General features: G+C 40.2%; 1 protein-coding gene across 1 annotated transcript in view; it reads left to right on the forward strand.

Annotated features, from left to right (window-relative positions):
- The first annotated feature begins 2,622 nt into the window (after positions 1–2,622).
- The window catches only part of ltn1.L (listerin E3 ubiquitin protein ligase 1 L homeolog), a 61,194-nt gene continuing 45,760 nt past the window's right edge, over positions 2,623–18,056 (forward strand). The window contains exons 1-11 of the mRNA XM_018245959.2: positions 2,623–2,844; positions 6,342–6,545; positions 6,635–6,733; positions 8,023–8,253; positions 9,149–9,201; positions 9,607–9,787; positions 10,198–10,371; positions 11,318–11,508; positions 11,654–11,801; positions 13,421–14,227; positions 16,545–16,586. Of these exons, the coding sequence (XP_018101448.1) occupies positions 2,803–2,844; positions 6,342–6,545; positions 6,635–6,733; positions 8,023–8,253; positions 9,149–9,201; positions 9,607–9,787; positions 10,198–10,371; positions 11,318–11,508; positions 11,654–11,801; positions 13,421–14,227; positions 16,545–16,586 (2,172 nt within the window). The 5' untranslated portion in view covers positions 2,623–2,802. The remainder of the gene's footprint in view (positions 2,845–6,341; positions 6,546–6,634; positions 6,734–8,022; positions 8,254–9,148; positions 9,202–9,606; positions 9,788–10,197; positions 10,372–11,317; positions 11,509–11,653; positions 11,802–13,420; positions 14,228–16,544; positions 16,587–18,056) is intronic.

Below are 18,056 nucleotides of genomic sequence, written 5' to 3' on the forward strand. Positions count from 1 at the left end.
TCAAGAACTATAAAAAATAAATAACGAAGACCAATTGAAATGATGCTAAGAATTAGCCATGCTATAACATACTACATATGGCAGGACAATGCACTTCACAGACAGACAGGCAATACAGCACCTTTCAAGTAAAAAATGCATCTTTAGAGTGTCAGTACTTTTTATTCTATTCCTGTTGTTGCATCTCCAAACACTTATTTATAGAGCCCCAGCAGGTTACCCTGCACTTCACATTCATTTAAAACAAATGGGTTATATTAATAAAATTCAAACAGAGGCTCTGCTCACAAGAGCTTACAGTCTCATTCCCAGCACATAACTTAACATAGTCATTTTTAAAATACGATGTGCCCAAAGATGTGCCCATCAAGTTCAACATTTTTGTCTGATTGAAACAGGCCTGACTGCTGCTTGATCCAGACGAAGAATTCCTTCTGAAACAATCATTTGGATATGCTACATGGGGAAAAATAAAAACATTTTGCTTTGCACACATTTTCATTGTGATACATTTAAAGAGGCTGTTCAAATACCAAACACATTTTAAGGTTGTTTTCAGATTGTTCACTAGAAATAAAGATTATTTTAATTGCCTTCCATGTTTTATTTTCTAAGCAACTTTCCAATGGGCCTTCATTTCTTATAGTTTTTGAATTATTTGCCTTTGGTTTCTTTGAAATTTATCTAAAAATCAAATGCTCTGTAAGGTTACACATTTATTGTTATTATTACTTTTGATTACTCATATTTCTATTCAGGCCACTCTTATTCATATTACAGTCTCTTATTCAAATCAATACATGGTTGCTAGGGGAATTTGAGCCCTAGCAACTAGATTGCTGAATAAAAAGTTAAATAACACAAACACAAATAATAAAAAATGAAAACCAACGGCAAATTGTCTTAAAATATAACTGTCTATATCATACTAATATTTCATTAATTTAAAGGTGATCAACCCCTTTAAAGTTGAATGTTCCTGTTTTTTGTGTTTGGGTCTGGCAGCTCAGTAATTCAGGTGCAGATTCTGTTACAATTTGCTCCATTCGTTGATACATTTCTCAGCAGCATCTGTAGGATATTAGCAACTATTGCATCAATTCTAACAGCTGTTTTTAATGAAACTCAGGGATTCTGCTCAGCAGGGCCAAAGATAAGAAATGTATCAATTTAAAGCAGTCGGCGACCCCCACCACCAAGACGTGCTGAAATACATAAGAAGGTGAAAAATTTAGTCATTGCTATTTTTTTTACTAATCTTTCTATTCAGGCCTCTCCTATTCATGTTCCAGTCTCTTATTCAAATCAGTGCATGGTTGCTAAGATAATTTGGACCCTAGCAACTAGACTGCTCAAGTTGTAAACTGTAAACTGATATTCGAAGCATTTTTTCTTCTATTCCTTCACTCGAACTTAATGAATGGGCCCCTTTATATATCAGTAAAACTGCACCAGCCAGAGGGATAACTGATAACTAATTGCTGCACTGGTATTTTTTATTTAACATTTTCCCTGCATCCCTAGTGCAGATTCTTATTTGTACATACACTTGGTAATTTATGCGCAGTGGAGAAGAAGTGCCCAGAAGAAGGCGGCAAATAATTAGAAAAAATATAAAAAAATGAAGACCAATCGAAAAAGTTGCTTAAAGTTGGCCATTCTATAACCTACTAAGGGGCATATTTATCAAGGGTCGAACTTGGAATTGAAAAAACTCCGAAATTTGAATTCAAAAAGACCAACCGAAATGAAGTTGAAGTTTTTTTTTGGTCAAATAGGTTTGTTTTCGATCGAATAGGTCCGTATTCGGCCAAATTCGAATCAAAGGAATAGCGCATCCGATCGAATTAGATTCAATGTTTTTCCCTCCAAAAATACCTTTGATTTTTCAAAGTCCACCAATTGACTCCAAATAGGTTCTAGGAGGCCCCCCGTAGGCTAAAACAGCAATTCTGCAGGTTTTAGATGGCGAATGGTCGAAGTCGAATTTTTAAAGAGACAGTATGTGATAAATTTCGATATTCGAATTTTGGGATTTTTTCCAAATCGAATTTGGACTATTCCCCCAAAAAGTAGCTCAACATTTGAATATTTTTCATTCGAACATTCACCTCGACCTTTGATAAATCTGCCCCTAAAAGTTAACTTAAAGTTTGACCTAAATATTCAGTGCTTCTAGAGTAAGTTATCTACCCCCTTCCTTCACACCACTTGATAAAGCCAAGATATAAACTCCTCTCTACCTGCAACACCTACAGCCGTTTTGTACTACAACTCCCAGCATGCTGAGTATCTGCTATGGGCAGCTTGGGAATCAAAATCAACCTCAGAGCTGGCCAGAGGCAGGTAGGAGAGAAGCAGCTAGAGATAGATTTACTATAATGACTGCAATATTTTCTTTACAAATTTTTAATTTAAGATAGTTCCCCTTTAACAGCCTTGATATAAACGCCGAAAATATCAAACTGTTCTCCATTAAGACATGCTATTTGTAAGATATTCTCCCTACTTCCCCATGGAATCCTTGGGATGCCAGATATAGAGCATCTTGGCTTTCTACTACTCATGCCTGAGAGAGGGCGGAAGTATGGCGCAGAAGGAATTCATGGTTGCGTCATCAGCCACGGCGGAATGCCTATTACATCGACCCGGCATGGTGTATGCATGATTGAGAGTTTGGCTGCTCTACCAGGGAATACAAGGCGGCGTCATCAGGTGGCTGTTGTGATCGCCGATCACATCGATCTGGTTCGCTGTCTTGGCCGGTGAGGCCTCAGAGTTCTAAGAAGCGGAGACGGGATCATGGGAGGAAAGAACAAGCAGAGGACGAAAGGAAATGCGCGGGTAAGTGTCCGCTCCCAAACTGCTTGGTAGTTCTCGGGACAAATGGGTTTGCCTGGACTTTCCTGAGCTGTTTGAAACATGTGTTTCCGTGCTGACATCACTCCTCCTTATCACCAGCCAAGTAAACTAGACTTTTGTGCCTGTGTCCGGGAAGAACGGGGTGAGTAATGGGGGAGCAGCACTCATTGAAACAGCAGTGAGACTTTCCCTCCAGTCACAGAGAACAGTGGGACTTGCGACCTCCTTCTCTCTGTGAGACCCTTTCTGATAAAGGGAAAGTTAAACTAAAGAAGTAGCTAGAAATGTTGTACATGATGTTTTGTGCTTCTGTACCAGCCCAAGGCAACCACAGTCCTTTAGCAGTAAAGATCTGAGTCTCCAAAGATGCCCCAGTAGCTCCCCATCTTCTTTTCTGCTGATTCACTGCACATGCTCTGTGCTGCTGTCACTTACTGATCTTAGGGAGCCACTCACAATATACAGTACACATAGAATAGAAATGTCACAACATAAGGCTGATTAGTAATTAATACAGATAATTACTACATAGCAGCACAGAAATCAGTGCAATTAGCATCAGAATTTAATAATCAGCCCTGTAGCATCAGCTTATATTACAGACCAACCTCATTTTCTGCTGGATAATTAGTGACGAGCCCTAAGCTTAGCTTCTCAACAGCTGCTCAGAGCCCACTGAGCATGTGAGTGTCACAGACACTTTCCAAGATGGTGACCCCCTGTGACAAGTTTGAAGTCCTGGATCATTGCTGCTATTGACAAGCTGAAACTTTAGGCCGGTGCAATACGTTCAGTATATAAATTATAACATTTTTAGTCCTATTCATTGTTAGGGGTTAGTTCTCCTTTAATGAGGAAACGTGAGCCCCCCCAATCAGTGACAGAAGAGGGAGACCCAGTCAGTGAGTGAAGATGGAGCCCCCCAATCAGTGACACCTGAGTGAGACATTTTGTCATTGAGAAAAACCTTATCAAGTGTCATTCATTTTGACTTGCCCTTACAGTCAGAGGTCAAGCTATCACTCAGTTTCCAGGTAGACCACATCCTATTTGCAATGATGCAGGAATGGTAAGAAGAAACTTCTGGTTCCTGAGTCCCACTTGTCTGCTCTCTCTTCTGACCTGGCAGTTGTGGGGATCAGTGGGACGTGTAAACACAAAAGAGGGGTGTCCAGGAAGTGAGAAAGGAGTGAGATCACCTCAGTGAGAGAAAAGTGAGGCCCCATAGTCTGTGAGGGAGGACTTGTCGTGCTCCCATAGTGAGAGAGGGAGTGAGAGCACTTACAAAGTAAATGAGGACCTAAGAGTAAAAGAGGAGTGAGATCCCCTGAGTAAGTCACAGAGCAGTAAGTGCAGATGTTTGAGAGACAAGAGAACCCCCTTGTCAGTAAGAGAGGAGCGAGACATCTCCCATAACTTGGAAGAGAGGAGTAAGAGAACTCAGAGGTCCGTGAGAGTGATCATGAAGTAAGCCCACCAGTAAGAGAGAGCAATGAGACCTCCAGTTAGGATGGGTATTGGGTAGAGAGTGCACCACAACATGATAACTATATGCTATTAATAAGTGATATGTTGTAGTTGTTTATTACTATTTATTGATCTTGAACAGAGTATTTGTGCAGTCAGGACATTTCAAAATAGTTCACCGCTTTTTATACCCCAAGAACCAGTCTTCAGTTCCTCAAAATGGGGCATTTATTTGTCTTTTAAACCGAACAGTGCCTCTTAGCCTTACAGCACCATACAATATGGCAGTCCGGGACAAGGATAATCAGCGGTGTAGCTAGTGAGGCTGAGGTCACAGCCTGATGTCACACAAAGTGTTTTCTCTGCCGTTGTGCTGCCAGATATCATATGTACAGGCTGCTAGTGAATTTAAAGGGACAGTAACCTAAATATGAGTTTTAAAGTAATTAAAATATAATGTACTGCTGACCTGCACTGGTAAAAGGTTTGCTTCAGGAAGAATACTAAAGTATTGGTACTATAGCACATAAACAAGCTGCTGTGTAGCCATGGGGGCAGCCATTTATGCTATATAACCTGTGCCTTGAATGGCTGCCACCATGGCTACACAGCAGCTTGTTTATATAAACTATAGTAGTACTTATCTGTTATCTACTGTGTATCCTGTGCTTGAATGGCTGCCCCCATGGCTACACAACAGCTTGTTTATGTAAACTATAGTAGTACTTATTTGTTATCTACTGTGTATCCCGTGCTTGAATGGCTGCCCCATGGCTACACAGCAGCTTGTTTATATAAACTATAGTAGTACTTATTTGTTATCTACTGTGTATCCTGTGTTTGAATGGCTGCCCCCATGGCTACACAGCAGCTTGTTTATATAAACTATAGTAGTACTTATCTGTTATCTACTGTGTATCCTGTGCTTGAATGGCTGCCCCCATGGCTACACAACAGCTTGTTTATGTAAACTATAGTAGTACTTATTTGTTATCTACTGTGTATCCCGTGCTTGAATGGCTGCCCCATGGCTACACAGCAGCTTGTTTATATAAACTATAGTAGTACTTATTTGTTATCTACTGTGTATCCTGTGTTTGAATGGCTGCCCCCATGGCTACACAGCAGCTTGTTTATATAAACTATAGTAGTACTTATCTGTTATCTACTGTGTATCCTATGCTTGAATGGCTGCCCCCATGGCTACACAGCAGCTTGTTTATATAGGCTAGAGTAGTCTTTCTGAAACAAACAAACCAGTCATACCAGTGCAGGAAAACAGTACATTGTATTTGAATACTTTAAAACTTTTTGGGTGCTGGTTCACCTTTAACTTTTAGTATGTAATCAAATGGCCACTTTTCAATTGGCCTTCATTTTTTTTTCTTTTTTTTTTTATAGTTTTTTTTAATTATTTGCCGTCTAGTTCTGAAGCTTTCAAATAGGGGTCATCTATAAAACAAATGCTCTGGCTACACATTTATTGACTACTTATACTCTTCTATTTCTTATACTATTTCTATTCGGGCCTCTCCTGTTCATATTGCCGTCTCTTATTCAAATCAGTGCATGGTTGCTAGGTTAGTTTGGACCCTAGCAACCAGATTGCTGAACTTGAAAACTGGAAAGCTGCTGAATAAAAAGCTAAATAACTCAAAAACCACAAATAATAAAAATAAAATTAAAATCAATTGCAAATTGTCTCAGAATATCACTCTCTACATCATATTGCCCCAAAATTGGCTGAAATCCCCCTTGTGTGCAGTGACTGGCAGTTGCTATTAAATCAATGGAGTTGAGTTGTTATGTCGATGGCAGAAGCTGGCACAGTCTGGCAGGGATCACTTGGTAACACTAAGGGGAGCTGATATATCTAGCAATGGAAAACTGACCAGTGCTTAAAATAAATAATAAAAAGGTCAGTTTTTGAATGACCGTATAGGATTTTTCTCAGAAATCTGAACAAGGTCAGTGCTGTTGCCATCTACCCCGCTACATATTCTCTGTTGCAGCCCTCGAGCAGTGGAAGGGCCGCAGACCTTCTGGCCAAGGAAAGAGGGACAATTCCCGGCTTCATTGGCTTTGGATCATCGCAGAGCGACCACGGCTATGTCCCTGCCGTTCAGGGAGCCGAAGAGGTGGACAGCCTCGTTGATGCCGATTTCCGCATGGTGCTGCGCAAGCTTTCCAAAAGGGACGTCATCACCAAACTAAAAGTGAGAACATGTGGTATAAACTGAATTATTGATTAGCATTCATTTGTTACATGGCACAGTATTAATATCATTTGTGTAATGTTTTGCAGGCTATGCAGGAGTTTGGTGTAATGTGCAAAGAGAGAGAAATGGAAACGGTTAGAGGTGTGCTCCCCTACTGGCCAAGAGTATATTGCAAGATTTCTCTGGTATGTCAGTGTTTTGACCAATCAACCTCAGAAATGATTCCTGTGCCTGCTTTTTAAACTTGCATCAGCAGTCTACCCTCTTTCTATAACTGTGGTTACCTCCTCCTTTCTTAGAAGAATTTTGCCTTTATAATGCTGATTTTATGAGATGATTTCAAACTGTGTGCACCTTGTTTCCCACCCGGTAACATTCTCCCACCAGGTTCTCACTATTTCAGTATTCAAGCTATTCATTCATGCTATTAGTCTAGCTAGCCACACTGAAAATAATGGAACCTATCTGGAGCAAGGGGAATGCCACAGCTCTGGGGCAAGGGGAGCGTCGCAGCTCTGGGGCAAGGGGAACGTCGCAGCTCTGGGGCAAGGGGAGCGTCGCAGCTCTGGGGCAAGGGGAGCGTCGCAGCTCTGGGGCAAGGGGAGCGTCGCAGCTCTGGGGCAAGGGGAACGTCGCAGACCTGGGGCAAGGGGAACGTCGCAGACCTGGGGCAAGGGGAACGTCGCAGACCTGGGGCAAGGGGAACGTCGCAGACCTGGGGCAAGGGGAACGTCGCAGACCTGGGGCAAGGGGAACGTCGCAGCTCTGGCGCAAGGGGAACGTCGCAGACCTGGGGCAAGGGGAACGTCGCAGACCTGGGGCAAGGGGAAGAACGTCGCAGCTACAGTATTGCTACGCCATACTAGCTTTAATGTTCATGCTTTCAGAATCTGGTAGGGATGCAGCGAATCCACTATTTTGGATTCGGCCGAACCCCCGAATCCTTTGTGAAAGATTCGGCTGAATACCGAACCGAATCCGAACCCTAATTTGCATATGCAAATTAGGGGTGGGAAGGGGAAAAAAATTTACTTCCTTGTTTTGTGACAAAAAGTCACTTGATTTCCCTCCCCGCCCCTAATTTGCATACGCAAATTATGATTCGGTTCAGCCGGCAAGAATCCTGCCGAATCCCAAACCGAATCCTGGATTCAGTGCATCCCTAGAATCTATACTATGTACATACGTGTCATGTCCCTTTAACCCTTTTAGTGCTGCTTCTCTTGCTGCATCACATGTTTTCAATAAAACACTGTGAAGCATAGAACAAAAAAGAAACCTGGGACCACAAATTCAACTGCACAATGATATTTTTGAGCCAACACCATAGATTAAGGATTAAAGAAGACACATTTGGTTCAGTTGGCACTTTAATTTCCCTCATCTTGCCAAATAATTACCTATAGCCCTGATAAAGACCTGAGACATAATTTATGCAGCGGTAATTATTCCATGTTATCCTTCTCTCCCCTAGGATCTGGATCGACGGGTCAGAGAAGCCACCCAGCAGGCATTTGAGCAACTTATCGTGAAAGTGAAAAAATATTTGGCTCCTCATCTGAAAAGTCTAATGGGGTTCTGGTTGATTGCTCAGTGTGACACCTATTCACCCGCTGCGAGTTCTGCCAGAGTGGCTTTTGAAGCTGCTTTCCCAACGCACAAACAACCCGAAGCTTTGGCATTTTGCAAGGAGGAAATAATGAACGTGAGTTTGAGTAAATAGAGGTGAATGGAATATCTAAGTGGTCAAATATCCGTAGGTTCAAAAGTGCAGACTTAATATATTTCTTTACTTTAACTGTTCACTCTGAAAAGACTACTTGTAACTATCTGATATAGGGACAGTAAATATATAACGCTATACATTTCTTTGACGCCGTATGCATAAAAGCACCTTTTTTTTGTCATGGAAAAGGTGTGAGGTCAGTTTCAGAATGTGAACAAATATTCTGTATGTACCACAGTCTGGAGAGGATTTAATTTCTGTATTTGCCACTCCGCATGTCAAATAGGCCTACGGAATCCATAAGAACTTAACTTAGTCACCCACACACAAAGCTGTATAACAAAAGTCTTCTGCAAATTAAACATGAAACACTCATATTTGTTTATTGAAACACACATACCTGCCATGAGCTGTCAATCATATATTTCCTTTCCCACCTCTCTTTCTCAGACATAGACAGGGCAGTCCGTTACTTTCACTTCTCTTTCCTCGTCATGGACTAACATGATATAAAAGAGTTTGGAATTATTTCTTAGGGTGACTGGTTCCCTTTAAAGGGCATCCAAAGCCCAGACCCTTCTCACCTCCTCCAAAAGAATCATTTGTGTTTGTAAAAACTGTCTGCCCCCCCCCGGCCCCCATTAATACTTTAACCCTCCTTGTTACTTTAGTTTAGTTACTTTAGTTACCTTACTTCGTCAGTTACAGTTTAGTATATTTGTGCCTTGGGACTGGACAGAAAGTGCCCAAAGGTATAATCAGGTGGCAAGAATTGGGAATAATTATGCACAGTTTTCTATGATCTTTAGTTTGTAAATATGAGTGTAACATGTCTGCTTTTATAACTATCATTTTTTTGTTTTTAATTCTACAGGTCCTTCTTGATCTTCTGCTGAAAGAAACACCAGATACCCTAAGCGATACGCAGTATGTTGTATTAATCTATTTTCCATGTGTCCATTCAGTATTTTGTCAGCCTGAAGACTTGTTTGTGCTTGAGTTTTATCAGTTTTCATAAGTGTTGCTGTTGAATGGCAGATGCAGTACAGGTGGAAATTATCATGGCTGATCACTTTTAAGCACTGAAATGAAGAAAAGTCTCTAAGTCTGATGTTGTTTTGTAGTCGGCTTCATGGAGGCATTTTGTCTCCATCTACACTGGGTTTGGGTACCATTTGTAATTCCACTGCAGGAAATGACCATATTGATTTACATTCAAGTGCTGCAGCATTTGAAACAACCCATAACAAATCCCCCAGATGTTTTTCTTTCCTTCTGTATAGTGTGATCTTGAATTAATATGTTATAATAAATCTATTATAAATCCTCTAGGACTGTACCAGTTGAAGACCGAGAATCCAAGTACTATCGGGTTGTCACCTGCTCTTTATTGGCTTTGAAGAGGTTGATTTGCATGTTGCAGAGGAGCGAGAGCAGTTCCCTGCAGGAGAGGCTTGCTCACCTTCTGTCTCAGAGCAAATTCTGGAAGTACAGCAAGCACAGCACATCAAGTGTAAGCTTCGACTGTGATCCTGCTCTCTGAAATTGGGGGCAGTTATGCTTTGGAAAAACTTAAAACTAACTATATTAAAAGGCCACTATACCTGTACTTTTATTTTTAATTCTGATGTTATATATCACAAATTCATATTTTCCTTCGATTTTGTGGACACCCCCCAAATAGACCTAGCTCCTCTCCGCCTTATAGCCATGGCTTTTCAATTTGGTTTTCAAGCATAAATTTAAGCAGTCTGCTATATTTTCTAAAAACTTTTTTGTGTTTTGTAGATATTCTTTAGCGGAGGAATAAATGAAGCTCCTTAAATATGTCCGATAATGACTTGTAATTGCATGTTAAGCTAGAGGTACTCCAGAGCTCTTAATTACCTGTAAGATAGTAATAGTTTTTCTTTTCTCTTGCAGATTCGCTCGGCCTTCTTTGAGCTAGTGTCTGCTCTATGTCAGTACTCACCTGATGTGTTACGGCCAGAAGCCCCCAGGCTGTGTCCGGCCGTACTCCTGAGTATTGATGACAGTGATGCTGTGGTGTGCCCAGCTCTCTGGGAAGCAGTCCTTTACACCATTACGACTATTGAGGTACGTTGGGCTGTAACTCTTGATCATCTTCAGCTGGACACACACTGAAGATGATCGGTGAGTTTGCCAAATTAGCTAATCTGACCGAAATAATTTAATCTTTGCAGATATCAGGCTAATCATTGCAAGAAATGGTGTGTCAGGTAGGGACTGAGTCATTTGGCTTTTAAGCCAAAGTTTAACTCATAATAGTTTCCTAGAAGACCCTTTCTATGAGGACTGCATCAACAACTTGCTGCTATTCAACTTGAAGGGATATTCAAATCTGTCTGACAGATGTCTGACCGTTCCCCCCTATTTTGTTTAACTTGCTGTTATGGCCCCATATATTGCTAATAAGATGTTGGCAAGATATTGCCATTGTCTGCCATTTTTTTGCAAGCTTTAGCCATTCCTATAATTTATATTTGTTGTTAAAGGGTTTGTTAACCTTCAAACAACTAGTCATTGTTTCCAATGACTTTCTATGTGTGTTCGTTTTTCTAAAGTGTAAGTTTTCACCTTCTAAAGCAGCCCTGGAAGGGGGTCGCCGACTCTGTAAACTGTTCTACATGGATACATTTCTTATCTTTGTCCCTGCTGAGCAGAATCTCTGTGTTTCACTACAGGCAGCTTTTAGAATTGCTAGTTGCTAATACTCCACAGATGCTGCTGAGAAATGTATCAACTCAATGTTGCAAAATTGTAACAGTTTAGAGTCTGCACCTGAATTACTGAGCTGCCAGACTCAAACACCAGAGACAAGAACGTTTAACTTTAAAACTTAGACAGTAAAAAATAAATAATGGATAGTAATTGGAAAAAAGTCTTTATTTCTGGGGAACAATCTAAAAACAACTGAATTGGAAAAAGTGTTTGGAAGGTGAACAACCACTTTAAGTAAACCATATTAGTAAATCTGCTGTGTCTTCATAAAGAAACTGTTATGTTAACCTTTGTTTTACAGGATTGTTGGGAGCATGTGAGTGTACAAAAGGGGGTTTTGCCCAAGCTCTGGAGCGTCCTGAGAGAAGGTGGCCGCGGCATGGCGACTGTCACTTTTCCCAATCTGCTGCCATTCATTAGCCGTGTGCCCTGTCATATCATAAAGACACAGACAGACTTTTACAGCAACTTCTTTAACTCTTTATGCCAAGGGTAAGACATGTTTTGTTCATATCTCCTTTCTAAGAAGATTTCCTTAAATGGATACAAATTGCCATACAATAGAAGCAACAGTGGTTGTGAAATTGTATCTTTTGAACTGACTCAACTCTGTTCTTTTTATCTTTTTTTTTTTAAGCCTGTCTAGTGAACGAGCTGTTGCCAGCCCTACAGAATGTTCTGCCATTATATCTGCCTACATGGAATGCTTGCGATTTGTCATGCAGGAAAATGCTGGAGAAGAAGAGGAAAACAGAAAAGTCCAGCAAATTCTCATCTCTGACCAAGTATGTCAAGGCACTTTAAGTTTAATTGCAACCCTTATACTCTGGGGTGTAGCACCTGTCTGCTGCACTGCTCCAAATATTGTAATGTTTATTTGCCCCGTTTCCCCTCAAAAATCAGCCATAGAGGACAATACAAAACATTTAAAGCTGTGACGATAAAAAGCTAGAATGGTACATAAAAATCTGTCCACTGAGCAGGCTCTTTATAATGAGATGCTCTTTGTCTAGAACAGGGGTCCCCAACCTTTTATACCTGTGAGCCACATTCAAATGTAAAAATAGTTGGGGAGCAACACAAGCATGACAAACATTCCTGAGGGTGCCAAATATGGGCTGTTATTGGTAGCCCTTATGTGCACTTGCAGCCTACATGAGTCTCTGTTTGGCAGTACGTATTTTTATGCAACCAAAACTTGCCTCCAAGTCAGAAATTAAAGTGTTGCAAACTTGTAACAGTTTAGAGTCTGCACCTGCATTATTGAGCTGCCAGACTGAAACACCAGAGACAGGGACATTCAACTTTAAACTTAGATTTTGGAAAAACAGTAAAAAATAAATAATGGTAACTGAAAAGAGTCTTTATTTCTGGGGAACAATCTGAAAACAACTGAACTGAAAACAGTGTTTGGAAGGTGAACAACCCCTTTAAAGAACAAGGAGAGTTAAATTAAGAAGTAGCTAAAAATTTTGTACATTATGTTTTGTGCTTCTGTACCAGCCCTTTAGCAGTAAAGATCTGTGTATCCAAAGATGCCCCAGTAGCTCCCCATCTTCTTTTCTGCTGATTCACTGCACATTTTCTGTGCTGCTGTCACTTACTGAGCTTAGGGACCCACTCACAATATACAGTACACATAGAATAGAAATGTCACAATATAAGGCTGATTAGTAATTAATACAGATAATTACCAGTGCAATTAGCATCAGAATTTAATAATCAGCCCTGTAGCATCAGCTTATATTACAGACCAACATTATTTTTTGTTGGATAATTAGTGACAACTGAAAGCTTAGCTTCTCAACAGCTGCTCAGAGCCCACTGACCATGTGAGTGTCACAGACACTTTCCAAGATGGTGACCCCCTGTGACAAGTCTGAAGTCCTGGATCATTGCTGCTATTGACAAGCTGAAACTTTAGCCTCGTGCAATAAGTTCAGTATATAAAACATTGCATTTTTAGCCCTAATCGTTAAGGGTTTAGACGAATGTCCTTATTGCTTCAAAATCTCTGCATTGGGCTACATGTAAACAGTAGAAACTCTGAACTTTTCATAGAGATGATTAGTGTAACAAGTATAACTCCTAATGGGGCTTTTATTTAAAATTTAACTGTAGATAGAGAACTTATAGATAAAGTGCAATTGCCAGAAGCAAACAATGATCAGTTTGTATGAACAGTCTACTGCTTGTTGGAAAATGAAAACATGTATCTAAATGGTTGCTGCTGACCGCTGCAATTTAACACCTATGGCTGTAAATAATCCGCAGTAGACACATAGAAAAATTGTTTTTGATTCTGTACCACAGAAATGTGAGCAGTTCTCTATATCTAACAGAATACATGCATTCGTTTTGCTGCCAAAAGTCAATTATCTGATTTATTATTTTATTTTTATAGTTAATACCACTTATTGACGCCTCTTTGAAAGACCCCAAACTTCAGAATAGCCCGCTGTTTAGCCAAGTTGAAGAAACCATCTATTCCTGGGAAAAGAAAGCAGAAAGTCCAGGATTGGGCGATAAACCTTCCAGGATACACACCACTTTATTGTGTGAATTTTGGGAGAATCTGGCACATATATGTGTGTCTCACGTGGATGTGGTTGAAGCCGGGGAGAAGAATTTAGCAGGTGTGTCTGGACTTCTTCAGGTGCTACAAGATCCCAACTGTCCTTTGAAAGTGAACAAAAAGAAGAAAGCAAAAATAAGATTTAAAGGAGAAGATGAAAATGAAAGTGATAGTGTCTCTCATGCATCAGAATCCCAACCTGTGTCTAAATTCATTACTGAGACATGTAGTTCTAAAGGCAGGGATCCCCGTATTGCTCAATTAAGAGAAGGACGCCTTGAGGATCTGGTGTGCAAGCTGGCTGAACTGAGTATGGTCTACATCAGCGAGCAAGGGTCACAGCGGCACCTGATGTTCTTAGCTGCTCTGCTGAGCACTTTTCCTTCCCTAAGAGTGTTTCAGGTGCTTCTACAGCAAGGCAGCGAAGAAGATCCCAAGAATTTAAAGTCTTCTGAGCAGAACGTGAAACCTCAACTCAAAAACCCTGCAGTACAGTTCCTGTATACAAAATTAATTTTCTGGTTCAATGAAGAAAGCCTGGAAGAGTCCGACTTCTTGGTCGACATCTTATACAGTGTCCTGTTTTGCTGTGCGGACTTCTCCGAACGGAAACATCTCTTGGATGACCTGACAAAGGTAATAACATGAAAGGGATTCTGTCATGATTTTTTTTAATGTCGTTTTTATTTCTAAATCACACTGTTGACGCTGTAAATAGTTCACTCCACCTTGTAAAATTTAATTCCTAATCCAACAAGTATGTTGTTTTTTTTTTTTTAGTTGTAGTATTGGTGTGTAGACGCTATCTCAGGTCATTTTGCCTGGTCATGTGCTTTCAGAAAGAGCCAGTACTACACTATGGAACTGCTTTCTGATAGGCTATTGTTTCTCCTTCTCAATATAACTGAAGGAGTTACAGTGGAACATGGATTTTTACTACCAACTAGTGTTCTTATATCTACCAGGGATCTGTTATCTGTTTACCTTCCCATTGTTCTGCTGAAGGGCTACTGGGAGGTAAGGGAGGGTGATGATATCACTCTAACTTGATGTGCAGCAGTAAAGAGTGACTGACGTTTATCAGAGCACACATAACATAACTGGCAGCACCTGGGAAATATGTCTAGCCTCATTTAAAAATTAAATATAAAAAAAAAAATCTGTTTTTTGAAAAAAGGATTTCCGTGCTGATGCATTTTGAAAAAACTGAGTTTTTTTTTTTTCAGTTAAAGCTGCCTTTGGTTAGGTTTCCCCTTAGCTCATACCAAGGTTACAGTGTTACTTTTAACTTTATTTGTCTTATTATGTTTCTCTTTACATTTAAAGTATCTGTCTTAACTGAATGCATTGTATCTAGCTTCCTCTCAACATACCTGATTTGCCTCACCTCCCCCCACCAGTTTGGTTTCCACTTTCAGGCTTTCTCAATTTCTTCCTTTTCTTTACAATCACTGGATTTGTCTCCATATAGCATGTCCCTTCTTTTCCAACTATTATTATAATCACCCTATTGTAGAATTGCTATTTTTTTTTATCTACCTGACTTGTCTTACTATTGCATTGCCCATCCATTTGAAACATCTAATTGGTTCTATTGTACACCAGATTATGATTACTTTCCCCATTCTTTTCTTTCCCTTACTTTCCTGTGACCTGATTTGAACAGTAGTTCTCTTTTTTTCCTTTTAGCCTCCTCATTTGTCTTACAGTAGTCCTGTGAGTGGTACTTCCTTTCTTTTCAAACTACTGGGTATTCTTATAGTAATATTCCCCTACTTTCCAGCCTACAGATATGCTTTAATTGATGCTTGATATATTCGGCTGTAGTTCTCCTCTTGCTTCCCAATTACCTGATATATCTTAAAGTAGTCCTCCCCTTCTTTTCCTGGGATTTGATTTGTTCCACGCACCTGATTTGTCAGTAGCACTCCCTTTCTTATCCAACCACCAGGTAGTACCTTGCAGTAGCCCTCCCCTTCCTTTCCAACCATCTGAGCCTCCTCATTATTCTTACAGTAGCCCTCCCCTTCCTTTCCAACCACCTGAGCCGCCTCTTATTTTTACCGTAGTCCTTCTCTTCCTTTCCAACCACCTGATCTGTGGGTGGTACTCCCCTTCCTTTCCAACCATCTGTGCCTCCTCATTAGTCTTACAGTATTCCTCTCCTTCCTTTCCAACCACCTGAGCCCCCTCATTAGTCTTACAGTAGTCCTCCCCTTCCTTTCCAATCACCTGAGCCTCCTCATTAGTTTTACCATAGTCCTCCTCTTCCTTTCCAACCACTCGATCTGTAAATTGATACTCCCTTTCTTTTCCAACCACTGGATTTGCCTTATAGTAGTTCTCCCCTTCCTTTCCAAGCACCTGAGCCTCCTCATTAGTCGTACAGTATTCCTCCCCTTCCTTTCCAACTAGGGATGCACCGAATCCACTATTTTGGATTCGGCCGAACCACCGAATCCTTCGCGAAAGATTTGGCCAAATACTGAACCGAATCCGAACCCTAATTTGCATATGCAAATTAGGGGTGGGAAGGGGAAAACATTTTTTATTTCCTTGTTTTCTTACAAAAAGTCACACAATTTCCCTCCCCGCCCCTAATTTGCATATGTAAATTAGGATTCGGTTCGGCCGGCAGAAGGATTTGGCCGAGTCCTGCTGAAAAAGGCAGAATCCTGGTTTCGGTGCATCCCTATTTCCAACCACCTGAGCCTCCTCGTTCGCTTTACCGTAATCCTCCTCTTCCTTTCCAACCACCTGATCTGTAAATTGATACTCCCTTTCTTTTCCAACCATTGGGTTTGCCTTATAGTAGTTCTCCCCTTCCTTTCCAACCACCTGAGCCTCCTCATTAGTTTTACCATAGTCCTCCTCTTCCTTTCCAACCACCAGATCTGTGAGTGGTACTCCCTGGAACTTATATTTACATATTGTTACCTTTCTTTCTTTTTAGATGAATTTGAAATGGAGTGTTTTCCTTTACATCATTCAAAAGGTAAATTTAATATATTTCTGTGATTCGTTGTTATTAAAACACTGTACCTGCCTGAGGCATAAAGACTTTTTATACCATATATTCTGCTGTACAAGTATAGTGCTGACTATATAGTAAGTGTTCATATGGACAGAGCATTTGCATATAACCGATTTATGTTTTATTTCCTGGGGAATATCCATGTACAACATTTATGGAATCGTTTATCCAGAAACCATGCAGAAAGCTCCTGATTACTGGAAGTTCATCTTCGATTTTAAGCAAGAAATTCAGATTTTTTTTTTTTTCACCCTTTTTTCTCAGTACCTTGTACTTGATCATATTGGTTTTACAATCCTGGTTTTGTTAATGTTTAGATGTTGCTAGCAAGCTAAAGGTATGGTGATCCAAATTACAGAAAAAAAACCCTTATATGGAAAACCCCTGGTCTCTCCACCTGTACATATATGGTCTTCTATGGGATTGTTTGTCAGACTCTAAACTCTATCCATTTGACAAATGAAAGGAAAAATGTGAAATCATTAATAAAAAGCATCATCGTGTTTTGAGGACAGATTGTATGGTAGATTTATGATTTGTAATCCATTTCCATGATGAAGAACATTATATTGGGTTGGGCAAAGGTTTTCGATGTTCTAGGAAAGGATTGTCAACATTGACGCTAGAGTTTGCCAAGACTGGCATTTGTACAATATATGGTGCCAACTGGGATTCAAGACAGGCACACTGTGAACATTTTCCTTTTTATCAGCTGCAAAGTTGCTTCATTCCAGATTCATTTCTGTCAGTTGGGTGAAGATCACTGTGTTCAGTTCTAAACAGGAAGAGCATGCATGCTGATCTCTGCATAAGAACATTCAGACTTGTAGCCTTAAAGGCCATCAACAAATTATTCTCTTATGGCTGTAGGTGATTTGTGTATTCTTTATTTATTGGAGCTGATATGAACTGGGGCCACATAGGAGACATTACACCTACCATCACACGTCGTAAAGGAAAACTATACCCCCAAAATGAATACTTGAGCAACAGATAATTTATATCTAATTAAGTGGCATATTAAAGAATCTTATCAAACTGGAATTTATATTCAAGTAAATATTGCCATTTTAAATCTTTTGCCTTGAACCACTATTTTGTGATGGTCTGTGTGCTGCCTCAGAGATCATCTGACCAGAAATACTACAACACTAATTGTCACAGGAAGAAGTTTGGAAGCAAAAGACAGAACTCTGTCTGTTAATTGGCTCATGTGACCTAACAAGTATAGTTTGTTTGTGTGCACCGTGAATTCTACAATCCCAGGGGGCGGCCCTTCATTTTTAAAATGGCAGCTTTCTGTTTATGATTACCCAAAGGGTAAAATGGTTTATTTACATGAAGCAGGGTTTTACATATGAGCTGTTTCATATTTTTTATAGAGACCTACATTGTTTGAGGGCATCGTTGCAGATTTAATTAATGTTGTGT

The sequence above is a fragment of the Xenopus laevis genome, chromosome 2L (assembly GCF_017654675.1).
Source record: "Xenopus laevis strain J_2021 chromosome 2L, Xenopus_laevis_v10.1, whole genome shotgun sequence".
NCBI classification, from domain to species: domain Eukaryota; kingdom Metazoa; phylum Chordata; class Amphibia; order Anura; family Pipidae; genus Xenopus; species Xenopus laevis.